The 25930-nt window shown below is 40.8% G+C and overlaps 1 protein-coding gene across 1 annotated transcript in view; it reads right to left on the bottom strand.

Moving 5' to 3' along the window:
- Positions 1-211: 211 nt before the first annotated feature.
- Positions 212-25930, bottom strand: part of elac2 (elaC ribonuclease Z 2) — a 51974-nt gene continuing 26255 nt past the window's right edge. Inside the window, exons 15-24 of the mRNA XM_043714475.2 lie at positions 21368-21489; positions 20044-20140; positions 19280-19418; positions 17632-17670; positions 14547-14656; positions 9716-9815; positions 9068-9188; positions 5873-5951; positions 2817-2961; positions 212-1747 (exon numbers count right to left, since the gene is read on the bottom strand). Of these exons, the coding sequence (XP_043570410.2) occupies positions 1493-1747; positions 2817-2961; positions 5873-5951; positions 9068-9188; positions 9716-9815; positions 14547-14656; positions 17632-17670; positions 19280-19418; positions 20044-20140; positions 21368-21489 (1207 nt within the window). The 3' untranslated portion in view covers positions 212-1492. The remainder of the gene's footprint in view (positions 1748-2816; positions 2962-5872; positions 5952-9067; positions 9189-9715; positions 9816-14546; positions 14657-17631; positions 17671-19279; positions 19419-20043; positions 20141-21367; positions 21490-25930) is intronic.

Raw genomic sequence — 25930 nt, 5'->3', positions numbered from 1 at the left:
GCACTTTGGAAAATAAATCCCTTAATTTGAAAATTAAACAAGTTATAAAGTCTGAGACAGTAACAGTTAAAAAATAGATAAAGAATAATATAAATCTTAAGCCAGATAAGGAATCTGAGAATTTCAAGCTTCTGTGCACATTCCACCAACAGTACTGCAGCAACAAGGACGTGGAAATAATTTATCTAAAATAATTGGTATCACTGAAGTATAACATCAGAGTACAGCATCACAAATTGGCAAGAATTTATTAATCATTCTCAAGATTCAACACCAGTTTCAAAATGAATGATGCATGTGGTACAGGTCATTACATGGAAAGCATAAGTAGGTGAACATAAATTTGCTAAATCAAATGTTACTTGTGATCCATTCTGCAGATGTTCAAAATAACTTTTGCACACCTTTACAATAAATACATTCTCAGAGATGGATGTACACTTTTCCAGACATTGGGCTTTCTCAGTCCTCTCCTCTGAAACAGGGAGGAGTTCAGAACCGCAGTAAATTACTTCTGACAGTGCACTCAACATGGAGATTTTTCAAGGGAAGGATGAGTCAGATGGCAAATGAATTCAGCGCTGGGTTGCTGACTGTAGAGAGTACTGCAAAGCAGCAATGACAGGAGGGGAGATGATAGAAAAACTTAAATACAAACCAACAGACTCAAGAACAGCTTCTTCCTTGCTATTAGACTTTTGAATGGCCCTCTCAAATTTAATGCTGACCTCACTCTTCACACACCTTCTCAGCAGCTGTAACATTGTATTCCTCGCTCTGTTCTATTACCCTAATGCATTTTGTATGGTATGATCTGCCTGTACTGCACACAAACCTGTTCACTGTACCCCAGTACATGTGACAACAATAAATCAAATCAAAAAACAGGTGAAGGTGCCTCTGTATCTGAGATACAACACCAGTGCCTGTGTATCTGAGAGAAAACAGCAGTGCCTGTGCACCTGAGAGGAAGTAGACGAGGACAGCAGCATTTCGGAATAAACCACTTACGAAATAATAGATGGGATGAGAGAATGACAGACTTTCTAAAAAGAACACTTCAAAACCTGACTTCAGGCATCTGGTTCTCAAACCAAAATTCAACATAATTATTTGGATTATTTGTCGTCCTTCTTTGGATTGAGAAAAATACAGGATGTTTGCCTCATCCATGTTAGCAGTCGCTTGAGAGACCACTTTCCAAACCAACAAAAAGGATTAAAAAAAAAGAGGGGTCAAGTTGGGAGGCAAAGGCATCTGGATGATTGGGTTTGCAACTTAAATTGCTGTGTCAATTAAAAATCAAAATATAACCCAATTACTGCAAACCACGGTCATTGTTACCTACTAGTAAAACCAATACACAAAACTCGGTTATGCAACAAAATAAAATCAGTTCAAGGTCACTGCACACAGTTTGCTTTCCTGTATGCTATTCCTCTGGGGTAATGAGCCAAGTCTTTCAAATCATTAATTAGTTCTAAGTAGCATCTCAAGTCAATTTTATTTTTTTGTGATGCAGGTTGTGATCGGGTTCTTCAACCACTCGTTTCTTCCCAGCGACTGCCTCACTGGACGATGGTCCCTGGGCCATAGGCCCATTTGTACTCAGAGTATTCTGGGCTTCCTTCATTTGCCGAAGCTCTCTCTTCTCACGGCGTTCCTCCATCTCTTCAATCTCCTCCGCAAATAGGGCTTGGAGGGGCAGGGTGAGCTTAGGAATGGTTCTAAAATCACCAAACCGAACCTGCGCAGAAATGATTTTTGGATTACGGTCAAGTAGTCAATCAAGGCCTCAATGCAACAAAAAGAGGAAAGCTCTTTAGAAGAGTTAAATGAGAATCTGGGCCTGTCTGTAATGTGGACTCTACTCAAAGTTATCCAGAGGCCTTTTTTTTTTTAAAGAATTAATATAAAAGTCATGAACGTCTAATCGCAGCGTTGAAATAATTGAAATAAACATTAAAATGGTTCACATTGCAGTATCTTTTATAACTATAGCAAGTAACAATGATATCTCTTGGACTGGTCTGAAGGACCACAATAATGACATCATAGGGGTGATACAGTGGATCAGTGGCTAGCACTGCTGCCTCAGCACCAGGGACCCAGGTTCAATTCCAGCTTCAGGCGACTGTGTGTGTGGAGTTTGCATGTTCTCCCAGTGTCTGCGTGGGCTCCCCCCCACCCCTCACAATCCAAAAGGTGTGCAGGTTAGGTGAATTGGCCATGCTAAATTGCCCATAGTGTTCAGGGATGTGTAGGTCAAGGGTAAAAAATGTAGGATAATAGAGTAAGGGAATCGGTCTGGGTGGGTTGCTCTTCAGAAGGTTGACGTGGATATGTTGAGGTAAAAACAATGACTGCAGATGCTGGAAACCAGATTCTGGATTAGTGGTGCTGGAAGATCACAGCAGTTCAGGCTACATCCAAGGAGCAGCGAAATCGACGTTTCGGGCAAAAGCCCTTCATCAGGAATAATTGAGCCAAATGGCCTGTTTCTGCACTTGGGGCTTCTATGAGGAGATCACTCAGCCCATCTAGTCAATGCCAGCAATTCAGAGCAATTCAGTCTGTCCTGTAGGTAGGAAATATCCGGATTTTCTCTACTGGCCTTGGAAGTCTCCCTCCCCAATTTTTGCCTTTTCCAGAAGATTACACAGCTGAAAGAGTCTCTGGCATGTCTGCACAGCAAATGAAGGGGCAGGATTAATGGGATGGTTGTTTCTTGCCTACTTCATAGGTTTCTGACAAGTGTTTTGCTAAACATAACCGAACTGAATTTTAACCGGGGTCACAAATGGAAACATACTTACCCTCATATGATCAAAGGCTATTCCAACTTTCTCATTGAAGTCAGCACTGAATAGAGGAATCTTGGCATATCTCTGGCTGAAATGATTTAACATGATGAATTTGGCCTTCATCTGCATACCGACATTGATGGCTTGAGAGGTGGTGCTGGAACAAATAACAACAGAGAAAGGGTTAAAACCAGAGACTGGCAGAATATCAGCTACAAGAATTAAGAGGAAATGTAATTTGGAACTCATCCTGACAAAAGTCAAATGAAAAGAATTTAAAAATGCCTGCTTCTGACATGAGTCGGCGAGGTACCATTTGTTTAAAAATCATCAATATTCAAGCACGTGGGATACTTGCGCTGGAGAGAATGGGGCTGAGGGGTTAAGCTAAGACTGAAAAGCTGCAAATTAAAATATTCTACAGTTTATAGAATTACTCAATCACAGCATTATTGAAAGAGTCTGTGCAGGGACAGTATAATTGCAAGCAAACTTAATTAAAAGCAGCATGCTCACTCGCTTTGCTCCATGGTTTGAATCACTTGAGGCAACAGGGAAATCAAAATAAATCAAAGTATCTAGAAGCTTCAGCACCACAGATCAAGAGACAAGGAGGAGAAATCCAGAAGAAAGCTGAAGGCAGTACAAGTGCATGAAGTGATCTTTCTTCGCATGTCAATTGCTCTGACAGGGTCTTTCCAGCATGATTTGGGCAGGTGGGTGCTAAGAGGAGAATGTGGGGGAGGGGGGTGGGGGGTGTTGGGAGGCAGTAACCAGAGCCAACGTCAGTCTTTTACTGGGCCTTCAGAGATGGCATAACCAAGTCTACCTTGCCACAGGCTGTTCTGAGGCATCTCCCCTCTGAACACTTCTATGGACACCTTTCTCACTTAATACTTAAACAGATTGAAGTGGCCTCCTCAGAAAAACCAAAATGCCCTCTCTCCTGTCTGAACTATCATAGGGCGGCGTGGTGGCTCAGTGATTAGCACTGCTGCCTCACAGTGTCAGGGACCCAGGTTCAATTCCTGCCTCGGGCGACTGTCTGTGTGGAGTTTGCACATTCTCCCAGTGTCTGCATGGGTTTCCTCCAGGTGCTCTGGTTTCTTCCCACAATCCAAAAATGTGCAGGTCAAGCAAATTGGCCATGCTAAATTGCCCATAGTTTAGGTCCACTAGTCAGGATAACTGTAGGGGAATGGGTCTGAGTGGGTTACTCTTCGGAGGGTCGGTGTGGACTTGCTGGCCAAAGGGCCTGTTTCCACACTGTAGGTAATCTAATTTAATATCAGCTTTTGTTTCCCTTCAAGGTGCAGAACTTCCTGTTGACCCTCCAATTATCTTGAATTGGATATCAAGAATCAACTCCAGTGAAAGGCGTTGCCAGGTGACTGTTGCCCTGACTGTATGGTGCCATAAATTCCACTTGTCCCAAGATAGAAACCCTGACCTAAAAGAGCAAAATTGTCTGCCTCAACTTTACACCAACATCCCCCACATTTAGAAAATCATGTCCAATAAACCACGGTTATAGCTATATTTGTTCCCTGTTGGATATTATAATCCACTATCTATTTTCTCTATAGTCCTCAGGAGTTTTTTTTTTAAAAATGCATAGTGCCAACCCAGTGTAATTACATCAAGACAGTGATTGTTTCTCGGCAAATGGCAGTTAGATGTTCAGAATCTACTTATTTTTAGCTAAATACATATATCAGATCTAACATTCCTCAGAGAGACTCTGAATGGTCTCTTTCCCCATTCGCAACATCGGGTCTCTATAAGAACTGACTTTAGTGCGAAGTCCAAAATAGTTCTCTTTTATCCTTGAAGTGAAGCCATATTGTCCTTTCTACAATTAAGCAAATGAACAATGTTACAACACAGGGTAAACCCCTCTAATTTAAACCAGCAACAAGATAAGATTCAGCCTGTGCTGTAATCTGATAAAATTCAAGGGGCAAAGAATCATCCCACAAGTCAATATTTAAAGCAAAAAATTAACAACTTTATTCTTTAAGTTTAACAGAGAATATTAACTCACAACTATTTACAACTCCTTTCCCTTAAACTATCTTTTACCTCCCTGTCTGCTACACTAGTCCGATAAAAATCCCGATTATGATTTATCAAAAAAATATAACCACATTTCAAAACCAGTCGGCTTTGCCAAGTTTCCTCTGTAGATTTTTCTGCGGCTTAGGGATTCTGCTTCACAAGTCTTTGATAGATAAAAAGGTACCTTTTAGAGAGAGCCGTTTTGCTGGCAGTCCGTACTGGTTGGTGGCTTGCTGCTCTTTGCCACTCTGGCTAACTGTTCAAAATGTCTGACATTTATACACCGAAACATTGGATTGTTTCATTGCATTTAGTATGTTGACAATATTAAAATCAAACTTGATTTGAGTTTGGTATCTTGGGGAATCATTTAAACTGATTGGCTGAATTGGAATTTGTTTTTGTCTCATAGCAACCCAGCTACTGCTAGCTGTTCGACCAAATGGTACACTTTAAATTTTCCAGTACTCTGTGGACTTGCCAAGTCCTTGCCAGCCTTTCAACTCTCTTAAAGATACAGTACACCTCCAACTTCATAACAGCAACATTTCTTACCTCTTTCTTCCTTCTGCCCTAAGACAAGAGAATATGGTTCGTGAGGACTTTTCTCCACAGGCATCCCTTCCATTAATGAACCCAATGTGACACTATCAGGGACTACAAACATGCAGCAAAGATCAACCAGAAAGCTGTGTGTAATGGTAATGTCACTAGATTACTAATCCAGAAACTCAAGCTAATGTTCTATGGACATGCTTCAGATCCCACCATGGCAGACCCTGAAATGTGAATTCAATAAAGTCTCGAATCAAGAGCTAAATTAATGGTAATTTCAGTTTTCCCAGCCATTATTCCATATAATTGTCGCTCAAAATTACCAGAAAATAGGAAAGATAGCCATCGTAGAAAATCCTTGTGGGATGGTATGTGCAGGTTTGGCAATTTTCTGGAACATTTCCAGGCAATTTGCAAAGTAAACCAATGCTCCAACCTTTAGGTTCCGTCCTTACCTGTGAGTTTTCTCAACAGCTTCTTCCTCCAGGCCATCTTCCAGTGTAGCCTCATGAATCAGGAGATTCGCATTCAGCCCTGTTCAAACAGAAAGCATTGGGTTTCAAATCTGCAATCTTCTTCTGACTTCAAAGTGGCACTTAGAAGGACACTTTGAGCAGCTTGGGTCTATACACATTAGAGTTAAGAATGAGAGGTGACCTTATTGAAACCTATGATCTTGAGAGGATTTGACAGTGTACATTGTTGAAGGGATAGTCCTCATGTCAAAGGAAAAAAAAATGTTCAGAACCAACAGGAATAACGTAAAACAGGGCTCCTATTTGAGATGGAGGTGAAGAGTTATTTCATCTTTGAGGGTTGTTGGTCTTTGGAATCCTCTTCTGCCGAGAGTAACGCAGGTTGGGACATTAAATACAAACTTGGCCTGGAGTATATTCAACAAAGAGGAGATTCAAGGAGTTATGGAGGACAGGCAAGAAAATAAAAACAGACTCAATGGGCCTAATGGCCTATACCTATTCCTAAAATTCTACAGGTCCAAAAAGATGCAAATTGAATATTAAAATTTTGCTTAGATTCCTAGCATCAGAAATGCTTCAAATTCATTTAAGAGCTCTCAAGTACCTTCTAAAACAATTGTCATTCCTTTAAATGATCCATACTCCAGGAACCTCAAGAGGTTGGGATGCTGGATGAAGTACAAAAAGTATCAACTGTACTTTGTGAGAGCACATGAAACCAATTAGGGTTTTAATGAAGGAGCTTGAGAGCTCTTCAAATAGCTTTAAAATTTGAAAAAGAATTGCCTTAATCAGACATAGGGAGGTTCAGGTGGGGCTGATTAGCAGTGCTGCCAGCGTGACTCATACTGGCACAATATCAGGTGACCAAACCATCACTCGATTCAGCTAAAGAGACTGCAGTGCGTGCTCATACAAACTGAATTTGGGAAATAAAACAGAACAAGAAAGCATTAAGTAGCGGAAGACGCAAGGAGAAAATAAAAGGCCTTGAAACCAAGCTGCGATTTCAGAAATGAGTGCTGAAAAATCTAGCTTTGACAGTGCGAAAGAAATGACGCAAACAAAAGGTTAAAAGTTGCCATAAAATGGTGCCACAGACCGACAGGGAAAGCCTGGTCACCTGCCACCTTTAGCTGTTTCAGTACTACCCAGGAAGGTAGACTAACAAACTCAAAAGGCAGCAAAATAGAAACAAAGTGTATTGTGCCCTAGAGTTTTTAAATCATTACACATGATTGGTGAGCCATGAAGGGGAACAGTCAATGGAGAAACCGTGCTCAGATGTATTTTAATTTATAATGTGGTGTCTGTCTGGGGGGTGGACAAGGTCAAAAGTCACATTTCACCAGGTTTTAGTCCAACAGGGTTATGTGAAATCACGAGGTTTCAGAGCGTTGCCCTTAGTTAGGTGAAGTCACCTGATGAAGGAGTAACACTCCTGCACCTTTAAGAGAGAGTGAAAGCTGAGAGCTGGCAAACACCTGTCATGTGACTGACTAGCAGTCATAAAGTGTGCTGGAGAATTGAAAGATGTAACATATTTGGCTGTAACCTCGATACCTCAGTTATTTTCACAGCAGTCCAAACTTAACCAGTTTAAAATTATGCCTCAAGATATTAAAACCCAATCGAATTTGAATTTTACTGTTTTGACACCATTGAACCAGTGAGAGAATCCGATACCCAGGACATGTTGGACAGTTGGCCAGAAACAGTTGTCACTGAAAGACTGCTATTCGACACACTCTCTGTCAATAGGCATTTTTTAGTTTTGAAACGTTTTTTGTGGCAAAAGACCGAAGGCGACCCAGGGAGATCTACAAAAGAGAGGAAGACCAATGCTGGAGCTGCTATCTGGTTTTGAAAATTAAGCTGCTGTAAATTTAATAGGGGCTTTTATCGGATCAGTATATTGTTATTGAGTGGGAGGTAGGTAACAAACCTTTAAGAGAAAGGAGGCTTAGAGTTGTAAATAGTTGTTTAAAGTTCACTTTTAGACTTAAAGGATAAGTCGATAGTTTGTGTTAAGTAGCAGAATTGGGTAGTTCTCCGTCACTCATACTCTAACAGATTACGAGACGAGGTGAGCTTTTCTGTGTGTTTGGCTTAATTAGCAGAAGGGTTTACCCAGAGTTGTATCATCGCTTAGTCAGGTGAACATCACCTGAAGAAGCGACATTCCAAAAGCTTATGACTTCAAATAAACCTGTTGAACCTGTGTGACTTTTGACATTTTAAATTACAGATTTAGAAGACGCTGTGGCTGGTAATCAATTTGCTGATCATTGCTCTACTCTTTTTAGACAGAAAGATAAATCCTTTTAATGCACCTACTGCAGGAGAGGTTCCTCAGCAGTCAGGCGAGTTGGCAGTATGGGAGGCTTTGTCCGACAGTGGATGAACACAGTCCAGAGGAGAAGGGAAAGGATGAAAGGCCTAATACTTTCACTGGCCACAAGTAGAGAGCTCACAAAGGCATACTTGAACCTCAAAAACAATTAAGTGCTTCCCTCCTTTATTAACTAAATGCTAACCATTAGATTTCATAATACCTTAAACACTTGGCATTCTGTAGGGGCCAGTTGTAATCCACTACAAAAGGAACATGGACTTGTTTTTTGAAACCTAACATCCAACAAACAATAAATATATAACAAGACTTCTTTTACCAGAAGGTTATCACGGCTTCAAGCGTTGGAGCATGAGATTATACAAATCAGGTTCACATTTCCTGGAATACAGAAAGTTCAAGGGTAATTTAATCAAGTTAGGGCTTGAAAAGGATTGACTCGGGAGGCAGCTGGGGGCGAACCATTGCTGCTGGCTAGGGAACCCAGGAAAAGGGAAAAGGACATTAAAATCTGACCAGGTCTCTCAAGGAGAGATGTCAGGAAACTACTCAAAGGGTGGTTGAAATGCAGAACTGTCCTATAAAAAGAAGGGGATGTTAGCTTAATCAAATAATTTAAAATCTGATCTGGGAAGTTGGTTAGGTGGATATGAAATGATATGGAACTAAGGTACAGAGCAATGTCATTGAAAGATGAAAAGTTGAGGGACTGAATGGCTCATACCTCCTCTCGGGCTCCTGCATCAGTAAAATATTGGAGGAATTAGAACAGCGATGTACTTCACTTGATCATCTGCCAGAGTCCATTTTAAACTGACCTGTCTGAACGAGAGCTGAACATGGCATGGTATCCCCGGAGTAAACGATTTTCCAGCCTGACTTATGTTGAAGAGCACAGCCGAAGGCATTCCTGCAATGTCGCACAACACAGGCTTGGAACTGTCACCAACACGTGTCACATGTGGCAAGAGAAGAGAATGAGAGAGTGTCAAAGAGTCATAGAGATGTACAGCATGGAAACAGACCCTTCGGTCCAACTTGTCCATGCCGACCAGATATCCTAACCTAATCTAGTCCCATTTGCCAGCACATGACCCATATCCCTCTATGGGATACCTTTCCTATTTATATACCCAACCAGATGTCTTTTAAATGCTGTACTTGTATCAGCCTCCACCACTTCCTCTGGCAGCTTATTCCATACACTTACCACCCTTTGCATGAAAATGTTGCCCCTTAGGTCCCTTTTATATCTTTCCCCTCTCACTCTAAACCTATGCCCTCTAGTTCTGGACTCTCTCCCCCCCCCACCCCCCAAATTTCACTTGCACACACTCAAGGCCAAGCACAAACTTCACTCTACTCAAATGTATTGTGCCCCTCAGTAAAAAGAAATTACATATTTTGCCTTCACCAAATAGAAGAATTCAATCCAACAGACAAACCAGATTAATAAGCGCCATTACCGTTTCCAGTTCAAGTTTCTTCAACAAAGTCTGGATGCGTTCTTGAGTGATTAACTTGTTAACATCAGCATCTTCCATGAAATGTCGAACAGAAATAACACTGAAACAGGAGGAGAGGAAACACTGGAGTGCCTGCAGATCCAGGTAATACAAACATCCACCACCAAGACTGCCCCCTCAGAGGAGGGCCATTTTGATTTTAGATCCTGTCTGGCCATTCCATTAGATCATGGTTGCTTTGTATCTCCTCTCCAATTTCAATTCATTTCCATCTCTCTAGATAGCTTTTATCACAAATACCCACAAACCTATCCTCAAGTTTCACATGATTCAGTACACTCTGCGTCTGGTAGGGCAATTTCCAGACTTGTAACTCTCCTTCGCATAGGTGCTACCACAGGAGTTCCTAATAGGCTGGAACTCGGTCAGATATATATTGAGTCCAAGAGGAGAATTTTTGCTACTGATGAGCGCTGCAAAAATTGTTTAAATATTCCCAGGCTTTGTCTCTTGGTTCAGCTACACCTCACCTGGAGCACGTGGGTGAGCTTTCACAGCACTTGTTTGATACTGAAGTTGGTATTGCAGTCCTACTACAGGAAATTCAGCATTCCAGCTGGGTGACGGTCCCGTCTCAAGTCCATCAAAAAGGCAATCAAAATGATCACAACTCCAGCTTCCAAACCCAGTTTTCATTTGATCAACATCTCATCTATATTCTGTAATAACCCACAATTCAGAGCAAGCAATGCACAAGACAGCTCTATTAAAAACTTAAAGGGATTATCTGCTTAAACAAAAATCACTTCAGCTTTACAAAAAAGGTGTTGCTAACTGAACATTCAGTTGAGAAACAACTGGCGCTAACTGAACGTGTCAAGAGATGTGAAGCTGGAAAAGCACACCAAGTTAGACAGCATCTGAGGACCAGGAAAAACAACATGTCAGGCCAAAACCCTTCATCCTATTGACCCAAAACCTTATTTCTGACGTATCTCCACAGATGCTGCCAGGCCTGCTGAGCTTAACGAGCAATTTTTGTTTTTGATACTTATCACTGGTCTGTGTGTTAATTGAGGACCACAGCACTGTGGCTGATTCTTAACTGCTTTCAAAGGGCAAGGAAGAATAAGCAACAAATGCTGATGTTACTCGCAACACTCATATCCCAGGGAAGAATAAACAAACGTTTATTATAACATTTACATAACGCCTACAGCCAGCCAGAATTCCAGCAAAGCACAATTGGCTCTCATCAGTTCAGTGAAGATAGCATTCCCATTTACTTATCACTACAATGGTTATTAAAAACTAGGCAGTTGGTAAAGACTTTGAGGGCAAAGGACAGAAACACTTAACATAGAAAACATCCTTTATCTTCCCACAAGGGCTAGCTGATTGAGAATGGACAATCGCAAATAACAGAACACAGAATTCAATGAACATATTATTCGAGAACATTAAGACCAGCAGCACTGGCCGTGCAGAGTGTGATAATAATTTAAGATGATTTTTTTTTTAAGATTAGATTCCCTACAGTGTGGAAACAGGCCCTTCGGCTCAACATCTGCAGTCATTGTTTTTACCTTCGGCTCAACAAGTTCACCGACCCTCTGAAGAGCAACCTACCCAGACCCATCTCCTCTGACTAATGCACCTAACACTACGGGCAATTTAGCATGGCCAATTCACCTGACTTGCACAGCTTTGGACTGTGGTGATTAACAAAACGTCACGAAAAGAATAAAAACACATGTCATCTTTATCTGGGACCACAAAGACTAAGTGGGGACTAACTTGGACCTTAATTACCAAAGTAAAGTCTTTTGCATCCTATAGTTATCTAATATCAATCCTGAATAAAGTGGATGATGCTTATATGCATATCTCTATTTGGACCATACTGTATGGAAACAGTACTTTAACAGATTGCTCTTATACATAGGTTTGGGGGAGGGGGTACTACCAGGAGCTGACGTGACTTTTTAGAACTGAAATTCAAATATCCAGTGACTATTATTAGTTAATAATGTATGACTGGGATACAGAATAGTTCCAGCACAGAGGAATGCCACTCATTGCTTGGTGTTCATGCAGTCATTCTGAAACAGCAGAGAGTCCCACTATCTCTTGCTTATTCTTCATAGCTCAGCAAAGCTTTATGCTTCAGATAATTATTTTGCCGTCTTCTGAATTCTGTTTTACTTGGCTACGCCACACTCCCAAGCACTGCATTCCAGATCGGAGCCAGTCATTGCATGAAAAAGCTTTGCCTTCACTTTGGATTCTTTAGCCCTGATGGCTCGGGTTCTAAACGTTTTGCCCAAGAGAAATGTTATCCCCTCATCAACTCTGTTACTGCCCCAAATGGTTTTGAGCACTTCCATCAAAATTCCTCACAAACGTTTTATTTGCCAAGGAGAACAATTCAAGCCTCTCCAAACTACCCTTGTATCCCTAGAGCCATTCTCTGAATTCTCATTTACACCATTTATAAATCAGTAGCGCAGTAAGCCTGTCAGAACAGTCAGAGAGAGAACACAATACAACAGGTGAAACAGTGTATTCTGTTCCCAAGAGAGGGAAAATGTATTTCATAATTAATTAAGCCTTCCTTCTGTACGACCTGTTTAATACACCTCTAGAATTCCTATTAAACATAAGCATGTTGTGAATAAAATGAAACATCCGCTAAGTTTCACTATAAACGAAATACAATTCACTGCTAAATTAATACCTTCCATGTTATTTATAAAGGCATGGAATGCAATTTCAGTTAACTGCCCAGCCAAACTCCTGTGGTGTTAATAATATTTTCACTCCCGAGTTGACACACTCAAGGCTTTTAGTTTAGCTCTGAAACTCAGTTCAGCAGAATCAGGAGTTCATTTCAGAAGAGACAACAGTTTTCTTTGAGCAGGGGAACCAAATTCTCAGTTTGGGGAACCAGCCACCCCAGCAGATTTAATTTAAGTTGTGAAGCTTCCAAACCACAAGAGTTTGTGCACGGCTGGAGATGTTCAAATTGAAAGTTTTAAATTATAAACAGCCTAAAAAAGTCCAAAAGGAATTGCATAACTGTCTCAGAAGAAAAGAAGCTGGAAAGAGTCAGTTAAGTTTTAAAAAATTAAAAGAATTGAGATAGGAGTGATAGCACTCTGGGATTGAGCATCTGCAAGATAGTAGTCTGTGGACAAAAAGAAGAGTTAGAAAAAAATCTTTGCTTTGCTGTTTAATTTTCAGATCATTCTAAATTGTACACAATTACATTGCGTTAAAAAAATTACATTCTCTTATTATAGACAATACTGCAACCTTGAGAGAGAGAGAATGTTCACATGATAAACAACTGCAAAAATCAAATGTAATCTGTCAACCCAAGTTTCATTGTGCAATCTGACTTGTCTAACAGTACTATCACCTGGGATCCTAACATCTGCAATGAAAAAATCAAAATTTCTTATTTCTCAATCCTTGTAAATTTTGCCCAAAAGAACATTTATTTCATAATAAGGAGGCCATGGCAAAGGAGAAAGTGAGGACTGCAGATGCTGGAGATCAGAGTCAAAAAGTGCAGTACTGGAAAAGCGCAGTTGGTCAAGCAGCATCCGAGGAGCATGGGAGTCGATGTTTTGAGCATGTGCTTTTCACCAGGAATGTAGAATCAGGAACATTTCTGATGAAGGGCTTATGCCTGAAATGTTGACTCTCCTGCTCCTTGGATGCTGCTGACTGACTGCTTTTCCAGCGCCACACGGAGTCCATGGTAAACACTGTCCAACATAAGCTAGCTTGAGAGGACATACTGAAAATGTAATTGATTTTAAAAAAAATCAGTGTTTAGAAAATGCCCCTTGGGGCAAGGTGGGACTTGAATGGAGATATCCTGACTCAGAGTGGGGGGACATGACTGCTGCATTTCAAAAGCTCATTATAAAATTTTTGAGTTTTTTAAAAAACAACCTGTGGGGACATGTGGGGACTCGCTAACCATATCTGGTTAGAAAGATCAGTTTGTATTGAGAAATTAGTTAATTAAATAGAACCCACATAAATAGGAGTTAAATTATGAAAATCTCCACAGCAGCTAGCAAGAAAAGGATGTATCTTTAAGGCCATATACTATTTAACAATTTGCTCAGCATAGACCAGGAGAGACAATATCACACTTCATCATGGGAGCAAAACGTTAATTACAGGAGAAATACCAGAACAGTCCAAATGATAGGAATGGCAAAGATACTAAGCACATGACTACCATTAGAAACTGGGATACAATAACCCTCAAAGACAGACCTATTAAGCATCTTTACTGATAAACCTTTAACACAGAAGACTTTTAGGATTGAAAGAATAAGGGATAGATAAGAGAGTATAAATGTCACAAATAAATTAACTGAAAGCTCAACTTCATAAATTATTCAGTGAAGGTTCTTTTAAAAGAATAACCACCTAAAAGTAGGAGGAACCGATACAGAGGGTTGACACCCACATTTACAGGGTAAAACCAAGGACTGCAGATGCTGGAAACCAGAGTCTAAATTAGAGTGGTGCTGGAAAAGCACAGCAGGTCAGGCACCGGATGCTGCCTGACCTGCTGGTGATTTTCCAGCACCACTCTAATCTAGACCCAGATTTACAATGGAGGAAAGGTTCATATACATTGTCAAAATAACCTTTCACTATCATTTCAGGAGTATTAGAAACTCTCAATATTTCACAAAAGGTGAATTTCCCCACTTGGGGAAATGAACTTTAGCCCTCACCCACCACCACCACTACACCCCCCCTAAACATTCAGTTTGGAAATGGATTCGATAGACCAACTCACTTCAAATGGTGAAGAATCTTCTGGCAATGGGTATGGTACTGGTTCAACCAATTCATAATCTGTAATGGTCCCACAAGTGAAATTGGGCTGAAGTCCTTTCCCTGGGATAGCTGACCAAATAAATGATAAATGTTGCTCCTTGTTAAACAGTTTAAGACGATTTGAGATTAAAGTAAAATAAAAATTCAAGTCCGAAGGTGGTTAGCGGCAAATAACTTTCAGACTTGAGAGGGATATTCAAAGAAATTCTTCAGGGCTCAATTTTAGGAGCAATGCAACTACTCTTTTTAGGTGACATAGCTGAACTTGGATCTACTGGATATAACCGCGAAGCTTGCACAGAGAGGTAGCTCAGAAATGTAGTAAACAATCACAAGAATAGTAACAAACTCCAGAAGGACAGAAGTGGGCAGAAATATTTAATGGGAAAAAATGGGAAGTGATAGCCTTCGGTTGAACAAGTCTCTTTGTCCTTCCTAAGTGAAGTATTACAATTGCAGTAACTGCACTGGGAACAGTGGCCTCTGTATGTGTACAGGAGTTTGAAGGCGATAGGACGCAAAGGCTGTTTAATGCGGTCTCCAGTCTCTGCCTGGACTTTCCTCTGGTACAGCACCTACTCAGTGTTCTGGACTCTCTATATCTGGCAACACAGAGACAGGACTGGACTGACTAGTATGGCTGACATAGAGATCAGTCTCAATGGGGTTTTCTAATATATCCTGGCGAGGGTGGCTAATTGCAGCTAAGAGCATAAGGTCACTGAGGGACCCTAGGAACACAGTGTTTCACAATAATATTTGTGAAACTGTCTCCTGAAATGGAAAGTTCATTGGGAGGTAGAAACATTGATCACAACTGCGAGGGGGGTGGGGGCGAACAAAAAAAAAGTATTTGGTGCGTCCATGAGGTTTGGGAAAGTAGATTACTCCATCTCTATGGAAAACTGAAATCTGTGCACAAAAGGACTATGAAATGATGTGATCAGATGACACCAAGTAAAATCACCAAGAGGAATCCAATCCATCGACAGAATTGTTATTTAGCTGCTTTCACTGTTTTATTGAAACAATTTCAATGTTTCCAGATGCAACCACCTGATGAAGGAGCAGGTCTCTGAAAGCTAGTGCTTCCAAATAAACCTGTTGGACTATAAGCTGGTGATGTGTGATTTCTAACTTTCCAGATGCAAGCAGTTTATTTACAATAGTCAGTTGAGTTACAGTAGTGCTAAGGGACTCTCATGTTAAACAATATCTATATTGAGATAATTTGCCCAATATTTGAATTTTGCCTCAAATAAAAGCAGGTTTTAAAAAAAAAGGCTGCATTTATTGTGAACATTGCCACCAAGTAGAACAATGAGCACGCATGCTCAATGAGCTTACATCACCGCCCTGTCTGCATGGCTGCCAGTGGTTGCTGTATTGGGCAATTTAGTCTGTTTATGAGGTGAAGATCTGGGAGAGGGAGAGCAGTGGGGGAGGAACAGGTAGCGTGGGAGAGCTCAGGAGAGGAAGACAGATTTGTAAGAAACCCTGAAATGTCGGAAGGGCCCAAACAGCGAGATGATAGCTCTGATGAGAGCTAACTAACACACTCTAATATCTCAATTTGTAATGTGGAGAGACTTGAGAATCTGGGGTCACTCGAAGGAGAGAGGAGCGGGGCGGGGGTTTATAACAAGTTTGGAATTCAGGAGCATTTCTGGTAAAGTAACTAAGGAGATATTTGCGTCTGCCACCATAAACAAAAAAAAGCATTAAAATACACCAAAAGTGACAAGAAATACAGTAAACTGTTTTTGAGAACGCTTTGCTGAAGAGTATGAGAGGCAGATTTAATAGTTACAATCAAAAGGCAACTGGTTAAATATTTGAAAGAAAGACATTTACAATGGGAAAAAAGCAGGCCCAGACTTGATCAGCTGGACCATTCTATGTCTTTCCAATACAGATTAATCTGTACTAACCTCCATGAATAAATTAACGTATTAACTCTTAATTCAGTAAGGTTACTCCATCATGTTTAAGCCTCTAGGTGTTTTTTCAGACACCTAGTTTAACATCAACTTAGAGAAAAAAAATGTCAAGCCAAAGCAAGGTTTGAAAATCAACAGGAAGTGTGGCATCTGCAGTAATTTTTTGTTAATAGGACATGGCTGAAAACAAAAGGGACCCAGGTTCAATTCCCGCCTCGGGCGACTGTCTGTGTGGAGTTTGCACATTCTCCCCGTGTCTGCGTGGGTTTCCTCCGGGTGCTCCGGTTTCCTCCCACAGTCCAAAGATGTGCAGGTGAGGTGAATTGGCCATGCTAAATTGCCCACAGTATTAGGTGCATTAGTCAGGGGTAAATGTAGGGGATTGGGTCTGGGTGGGTTGCTCTTCGGAGGGCCGGTGTGGACTTGTTGGGCCTAAGGGCCTGTCTCCACACTGTAGGGAATCTAAGTAAAAAAAAACAAAAATACCAGGGATATTCAGCAGGTTAAGCAGCACTAGTACAGCAAACCACTTGGTCAGAGCTGGCAGATTCTTCAAAAGCATTGGATCCCTGGATATTTAAAATTCCATCAGGCCAATGACTGTGGTAATGGTCGGACATGCAGCAAAAGCTCCAAATTTCCCACATTCAACCACAGAAGGCCACGATCTGCACAGGTCGAAAGCTAAACAGACACAGGACTGGGAAAACTGGGACAAACCAGCTTGTACAGGGAGGGTAAACATTCACGTTTTCTTACAGGAAACCAGAGAAACAAAGCTTGACTGGACACCTATTTGAGGAGGAGAAAATGAGGACTGCAGATGCTGGAGATCAGAGTCGAGAGTGTGGTGCTGCAGCAGATCGGCAGCATCCGAGGAGCAGGGAAAAAAAAAATAAAAAAAAGGAAAAAAAATTTCGACATTTCAGGCATAAGCTCTTCATCAGGAATTTCCTGATGAAGGGCTTATTCCTGAAATGTCGAATCTCCTGCTCCTCAGATGCTGCCTGACTGGCTGTGCTTTTCCAGCACCATACTCTTGACTCTGGATGTCTATTTAAGCATATTAAAAATTCAGACTCATTAAAAATAAATCTAACTTACCAAAGCCCTTTCTCGTTCCAACAATATATTTATCAAGCCCTGTAATATATTAAAACACATCATCCAAAGGAAATAAAAAAAATGAATTACAATGTCAATCTGAAACAATTTTGAATATTGTTGCACTGCAGTGATATCTAGTCAAGTAGCAGGTACACTGCTTACCTACTCTAAACCACTAGCCCAGCAGAGTAGGAGTTTAATTCAGGTACATTTAAAGTTCAAGAAAATTCATTGATATGGACAAGGGACTCTTAATAATGCTCATTAAAAGATATACTAATGAGCATGTTCATGAGACTCTCATTAGTGGCAGTCTAAGCATCAAAATGTAACAGGCCCAGGGCTCTTGGGATACAATGGTAGCATGCTTGGCTCTAGACCAGAAAGTCTGAATTCAAATCCCATCCTCCCCAGGCATGTGTCATTATGTATCTGAATAGGTAACTTATTATACTTTTAGTCAGAGTCGCAGAGATGTACAGCATGGAAAAAGACCCTTTGGTCCAACTCTTCCATGCCAATCAGATATCCTGAACTAATCTAGCCCCACGTGCCAGCATTTGGTCCATATCCCTCTAAAGCCTTCCTATTCATATACCCATCCTCATGATTTTTATAAACCTTTAGAAGGTGACTCCTCAACCTTCGACCCTCCAACATCTTCTGGCACAGTGGTAGTGTCTCTATCTCTAGGCTAGGGTCCCTGGGTTCCAGAACCACTTGCCCTGGACCTGCGTTTAACATTTTGCAACACGTTGACTGAAACAACTATAAATCAATCAATCAATCTAGGGTATAACCTGTGGGGAAGGGTGTCTTGTGGCTCAGTGGTGGTGTCCCTACCCCAAAGCCAGCAGGCATGGGTTCAAATGACACACACCCTAGAGGAGTGTCATAACATCCCTGGACAGGTTGATCAAGAACATCGACAATACAGGCCCACAACTATTGTCACTGTTGCTAAGACAGTTTGCCCAAAGATTGGGAGCCATTTCGCTGTAAAAACATTACATTTATAGACATTCCATAACCATTCACATGGGCGTATCATGCATTTAACCAGAAAGGTTTTCAGCACAGGAGGAAGATAACATTCAGCTCATTGTGCCATGTGAGCTCTTTGCTCAAGCAATGCAAAAGTAATCGCACGGTCTGGTATTTTCCCCATAGCCTTGCACTTTACCTGATTTCAAACATTTAGCTTGTTTTCCAATGAAAGACTAGTCTCCCTCTGGTGGGCAAAAAGAATCCATGCTTCAAACAACTTGCATACCAAGGCAGATTCCAAAATCTCTGAAGCGAATTGAATAGTCTACTAAAGAAAAAGCGTGGCAAACATCTACAAGTGTTTGGGGTGGGGAAAACTAACTGAGCCATTCTTCATAGACAGCTGACATGAACATGGTAAGTTATCTTCTGTCCTGTATGGTTCTCACTCTCCCTTGAAACTTTCTGATCTTCACAAGATATTTGTATTCCTATTCCAGGATATTACTTCCCTAGTCACTGACAGCAGTTATATTCACACAATGAATGAGTCAGATTATAGACATGGCCACATTTGCTGACCCCCAACAGGTTATAAGTTCCACCGTTTAACCGAGGCACTGTATGTATGACCCACGTTGGAAATGAAAATACTCACTGTGTGATGATCAGCATGCATGTGGGAAACAAAGATGGCTGACAAGTTACAGAGGATCACATCCACATCATTGCCATAATGACGACAGAGCTGTCCAAAAGTGCCTTCACCACAATCTAACAATATAGAGCATGTCGCGCTAAAGGAAGTTTTAAAGAAGTCTTATTAGAATCAAAAGGAATTTTGTACCAGGAGTGAACTACTCTTCTTTCACTTTGAAGCAATCTGCTGACATTCGACCTTTTTACTAATGAGATCAGAAGAAAATGGTGGCTATTTCATAAGACTATTATTGATGGTATTCTTTAAGGACAAAAGCTCCTGTTTATAGAACAACTACGAGTACAGAGCTCTGAAAATAGAGAAAGGAGACTAAAAAATAACTTTGCACTGCTGGCACAAACAAAAAAGAGCATTATCAACTGTCTTTCTTCAAATCACATACAAGACAGAAAATGACTTGGCTTTAAAATTTACTCCAACTTATGCATTTTTCATTTAAGAAAAAGGTATCTGCAAACTTACCACGCATTTTAACTACACTTAACATAGCAAAATGTCTAAAGACATAGTTATGAAACAAAATATGATACTGAGCCAAGCAAGGAGATATTAGGAGAGAGAGCAAAAAGCGAAAGAAAACAAAACAGCAAAGCACAAATTAGGACTTTTTAAAATCCAACTACAAGTGAATGTTCCCTTCTGCGTCTGCAATACTATTTTGATGAACAGAAGAAATGATGTGTAAAAAAAAAAACACTTACTTAATGTTTAGAATGATAGAGCTAACGTTTCGGATTTTCATTGGGATGGCAGATCCAGTTCCAAGGAAAACCACCTCAGGGTACTTGTCCGTGTGCCCTAGGAATGCAAACAGGGGATATTTTACCATTAGACATCACCGACTGGCAAGTAAGAGTTACAAGATACACATGCATTTTAAAAAACTACAAAGAAAAAAGATGATACTAAATAAGACAAAGAGACTGGCTCACTGCATGCACACACCATAATCCTGACAGTTTGATTTTATGGTACGTAAATGACAGATGTTGTGAAATGCAATACATGATTGTTATTTTGTTGAACTGCCTAATTAATCAGGGATATTGGCAAATAACAACAAGATTAAAGTCCAAGCACTGCAGCTGTTTCACAATTTAACATGCTATTAAATCATCTTTGTTTCCCCCCTGAGCATTATATATCAGTTAATTAATTGGAAAACACAGGAGATTTAATAGTGGTGGATAATCGGTGGGAAATACCATGGACAAATTGATAGCACAAAAATAAAAGTCACGGGTTATGTGGAGTAGCTCTTCTGGATTAAAAACAAACTTATTTCAAGGGGGCTTTTGTGGCACAGTGGTAATGTACATACCTCTCTTCCAGGAGGCCGAGATTCAAGTCCAACATACTCCGAAGGCTTGTCATTACATCTCTGAACAGGTTAATTATTCGATCTAGGAGCATAACGATGCTCAAGCTAACCAATCACCAGTCGTCTCTCTCCCACTCTCTCTCTCTGACGAGGACAGCCCTACGAGGTGTCTTTCGGGTGCAGTGGTAACCTTACCTCTGACTCAGGAAGTCAAGGTTCAAGTACCAGCAGCTTCCGAGGTGTGCCAGACCATGTCTGAGCAGTTTGATTGAAATAACTGTCATCTAAACACCTAGCTCATCATTCAAATGTATTGTGGAATCAGTTGAACAACAACAAAACATTCCTATTTGAACTGACAAGTTCCTTCAGGAATAAACTGTGGCCAGCTCAGTAAGGAGGCTTGGGCAACTAAAGATTTTTCTCTGCCAAAATAGTTACATTCGAAGTGCAACTGTTGGCACACCTCCTTTACCATTGGTAGAAATCCCTCTTAATGGTGCAACTATAGTCAAGTGGAGCAAAAATGATGCGAGCAAACACAAAAATTTGAAGTAAAGGGTGATTGATGACAGTGGCCATTCATTTGCTGACTGCGACACACTACAGATACATCAAGACAATAACAGCACAGCAACTTAACAGAAAGAGCAACTCAGAACCAGCCATCTCCTTGAGAAAATAAGGGCAGCCCAATCACTTACCTGATGAAACAGTAGGGTCTGCTGACAATAAATCTTTACACTCTCTGACTTTCTCCAAAAAGCCTGGAATTTCTGTAGCTTCTTTAATGAACTCCTCAGTGTCATCTGCAACTACAGCTTCTCTGAAAATAGCACAGAAAATACAGCTTGCAGTTAATGTACAAAATGACAAGGCACAACATCTCTTTGGCAATGCTTCACAAATTGAAGTAACCTTTTTTTTTAGCAGCAGCTAAAATGACCCACAATCTGTCATGGCTAGCCTGGAAATGTCATAAGGTACTTGTTTAAATTTAAAACTCAATACAAGTTGGCTGCACGATACAGCTGTCTAAAGTGGCAGCAATGATACTGAAGTTTAAACCTCCCCAGCCCCACAGGAACGGATCATGGGGTTGGCGTTGGGATCACAATGCAGGACTGTTGACTACTGGGCAGTGATGATTTGATTTCTCACTTTTGCAGCCTCACAGAGCAGAAATAGGAAGATTCTACTAATATGGGGTCAAAGCACAAGAAACATCCAGAAATGAGAACGGTGTAGAAAATAAAACAATACAAATGATATCAATACAAGATACTGGCACCATGACATCAGCTGATATATACCAGAAATATCAGAGGACAAGATTAGTTGTGTCTACCCATGGACACAAAGGCCAACTCTTCATGCAGTTTCTATTTTTCTGATGTGCAGCTCTGTCAAGTCTTAAAATTTTGATGGTGAAAACTTTCTTCGCTCAAAGTATGTACTGTTTAAACTTCAGTATCATTGCTGCCATTTTACACTTATTAACTGTTTTCGCCAGGTTCAGTAAAGAGTGAAGATGCTTGGAAGAAATCAGACCGAAATTTACAGATGTGTTTTAATTGCCTTGTAGAATGACAATCAATCAATCGGTCAGGCTGTCTGGAGGAATCTTTTAAATTTTGGGTATGTCAGGAAACTTGAATCTTATCCTTTATTTTAAGGAGCAATCAACAGGAGAGCACAACAAATATGGGTTAGATATAAACACATGGATAGGGGTAATATACAATTCACTATAATAACATTCATCAGAAAAAAAAAATGACAAAACATCCAGCTATACACAACGACATGCAAGTTGTGAGCTAGTCTTCAGAAAAGAACGTCTGTCATTGAAATGGAGAAAGGAAACAGATTATTTCACCTTCATTGTTTCAGGAAATCATCCAAAGACTAAAAATTGTTTCTGTATGAAGTTACATCAATAATTTATCAAGGGATTAACTGCCTTTCATACAAAATCACACCACTGTAAGAGGAAGAAAATTAAACGATTTCAAGAACTTCAACAAAAAAAAAACAAATTTCTGGTAGACAGCACAGCATGTGGACTAAACATAATGGATACACTGTACTGGGATGAACTTAGAATGGTAAAAGTTTCCACATGGATTAAAATGTGTTTAGGTGTTCAGTTTAGACTACAAGACAAGGGAGCACAAATTCGGCCATTCAACCCATCGAGTCTGCTCCGCCATTCAATCATAGCTAATAAGTTTCTCAAACTCATTCTCCCTGTAGATTCTCCAGTATCAAGAAATATCGACCTCAGTGTTAAATATACTCAAAGACCTGGCCTCCACAGCCTTCTGTCACAATTAATTCCATAGACTCGTCACTTTCTGGCTGAAGAAGTTTCTCCTTCTCTCTGTTCTAAAAAGTCTTCCCTTTACTCAAAGGCTGTGCCCTCTGGTCCCAGTCTCTCCTACCAATGGAAACATCTTCCCAACATGTACACTGTCCAGGCCATTCAGTATTCTGTACCCTTCAAATCAGATCCCCCTCCCTTCATCCTTCTAAACTCTATCAAGTACAAACCCAGAGTCCTCAACTGTTCCTCATATGTTCAGCTTTTCATTCCTGGAACCATTCTTGTGAACCTTCTCTGAACACGCTCCAGGGCCAGTGCATCCTTCCTGAGATATGGGTCCCAAAACAGCACACACAACTCCAAACGTGGTCTCACCAGAGCCTTATACAGTCTCAGACATACATCCCTGCTTTTATATTCACGTCCTCTCAAAATAAATGCCATCATTGCATTTGCCTTCCTAACCACTGGCTCAACCTGTAAGTTTACCTTGAGAGAATCTTTGACTAGAACTCTCAAGTCTCTTTGTACTTCAGACTTCTGAATTTTCTCCCCATTTAGAAAATAGCCCATGCCTCTATTCTTCCTACCAAAGTGCCTGACCTCACTTTCCCAAACGGGACTCCACCTGCCACTTCTAACCTGTCTAAATCCTTCTGCAGCTTCCCTGCCTCCTCAATGCTACCTGTCCATCTCCCTATCTTTATATCATCTGCAATAATGCCCTCAGTTCCTTCAGCGAGATCATTAATGTATAAAAAGGTGAAAAGTTGTGGTTTGAATACTGACCCTTGCGGAACACCACTTGTCAGCGGCTGCCATCCTTTTATCCCCATTCTCTGCTTTCTGTCAGACAGCCAAGCTTTTATCCATGCTAGCGCTTTACCTCTGACACCATGTGCCCTTATCTTATTCAGCAGTCTCCTGTGTGGCACCTTGTCAAAGGCTTTCTTGCGATCCAGGTAGAGAACATCCATTTGCTCTCCTTGGTCTAGCATTTTTATTACTTCCTCAAAGAATTTGAACAGATTTGTCAGGCACGACCCCTTCATGATGAAACCACACTGACTTTGCTCTATTTTACCACACACTTCAAAGTTTTCAGTAATCTCTTCCTTCACTATGGATTCCAGGATCGTACCCACGACCAAGGTTAGGCTAGTTGGTCTGTAATTTTCCATCTTTTGCCTTACCCCCTTTTTAAACAGGGGTGTTATGTTAGCGACGTTCTAGTCCTCTGGGACCCTCCCCAATTCTAGTAATTTCTGAAAGATCACCACTAACATCTCCACTACCTCTTCAGTTATCTCCTTGGAAACTCTAGGGTGTAGTCCATCTGCTCCAGGCGATTTATCCACCTTCAGGCCATCCTGTTTTTCTGGCACTTTCTCCCGAGTGATGGCCACCAGCTCTGCCATCTCACTCTCTTGAAATTTTTGGGGTATTTCTCATGTCTTCCACTGTGAAGACTGACACAAAGTCATTATTCAGTTCCTCAGGCATTTTCCCCACTACTATTTCTCCAGTGTCATTTTCCAGCAGCCCAATGTCAACTTTTGCCTCTCTTTTGCCCTTTATCTAAAAGAATATCTAAAGAAACTCTTGCAGTCTTCTTTTATATTACTGGCTAACTTACCCTCATGTTTAATCTTCTCCATTCTTTTTTTTGTTACCCTCTGTTGGGTCTTTGTAAGCTTCCCAATCCTCTGGTTTCCCATTATCCTTCACCATATTATATTGCTTTCTCTTTTGCTTTTATGCTATCCCTGACTTTCCTGGTCAGCTATGGTTACCTCACCCTCCCTGTACCACGCTTCTTTTCCCTCAGGATGGATCTCTGCTGTGTCTCCTGAATTACTCCCAGAAACTCCTGCCATTGCTGTTCCAATGTCTTTCCTACTAGGTTCCTCTCCCAATCAATTCTAGCCAGCTCCACCCTAATGCCTCTCTAGTTACCTTTATTCAGTTGTAATAATATTACCTCTGATTCTATCATCTTCTCCCTCTCAAATTGCAGAGTAAATTCAATCATATTATGATTACTGCCTCCTCAGGGTTTTTTCACCTTAAGATCCCTTATCAAGCCTACCTCATTGCACAACACTAAATCCAGTATTGCCTGTTTCCTAGCGAGCTCCACCATAAACTGCTCAAAAAGGCAATTCCATGGATATTCCACAAATTCCTTTTCTTGCAATCGACCACCAACCTGATTTTCCCAGTCTACCTGCATATTGAAAGGCAGTTTAGTTTAATAATTTAATCTACATCATGGTCTGTTGGCGCTCCAGTATGCTTCTGGGATCCTTCATAAGCAGAAGTAAAAGAATTGACATTAACTGGAGCAGTTCAAGTTTTAGGTTTCGAAGTCTGAGCAATAGCTGAAGGTCCCTGGAAAGCTGGGAGATTTTCACAAATAGCCATGGCTTTTGGATGTAATCACTTTTGCGTTTATGGCAGAGAAGTTCCATTCAAGATCTTTACACAGCACCTTCCAAACACGCAGGCTTCCATCTAGAAGGACAAGGGCAGCAGACACATGGGAATATCAGCACCTGCAGTTTCCCCTCCAAACCGCCCTGACTTAGAAAAAAATAACATCAGCTATTCGAAAGAGGAAAGAAGGCAACTTAAAATAAGAACAATAAATTAGAAGCACAATTTCAGTACATTGAGAATGGATCTGGTCCAAGTAAAATTAGAATTTATGATTTGCTGGTAAAACTATATCAGAACAAGAGCTCTTTTGATGACAGGTTTCATTTACAGATGGATTGGAGCAAGGCTTAAACTATGTACAACATAAGGCGGTCTGGACAAAGCAGGTAGGGAGAAACCATTGCCGTTAGGAACCACATGGCACTGATCAAAGATATACAGCAACAGGAGAAAAGCAACATCTTCCACACAACAGTCTGAAAGGTACCACCTGCATTTGGTG

Source organism: Chiloscyllium plagiosum, unplaced genomic scaffold (assembly GCF_037043375.1).
Source record: "Chiloscyllium plagiosum isolate Xiang-an unplaced genomic scaffold, Cpla_swu_hap1 HiC_scaffold_25, whole genome shotgun sequence".
NCBI classification, from domain to species: Eukaryota; Metazoa; Chordata; class Chondrichthyes; order Orectolobiformes; family Hemiscylliidae; genus Chiloscyllium; species Chiloscyllium plagiosum.
This window is presented reverse-complemented; position numbering and strand designations above follow the sequence as displayed.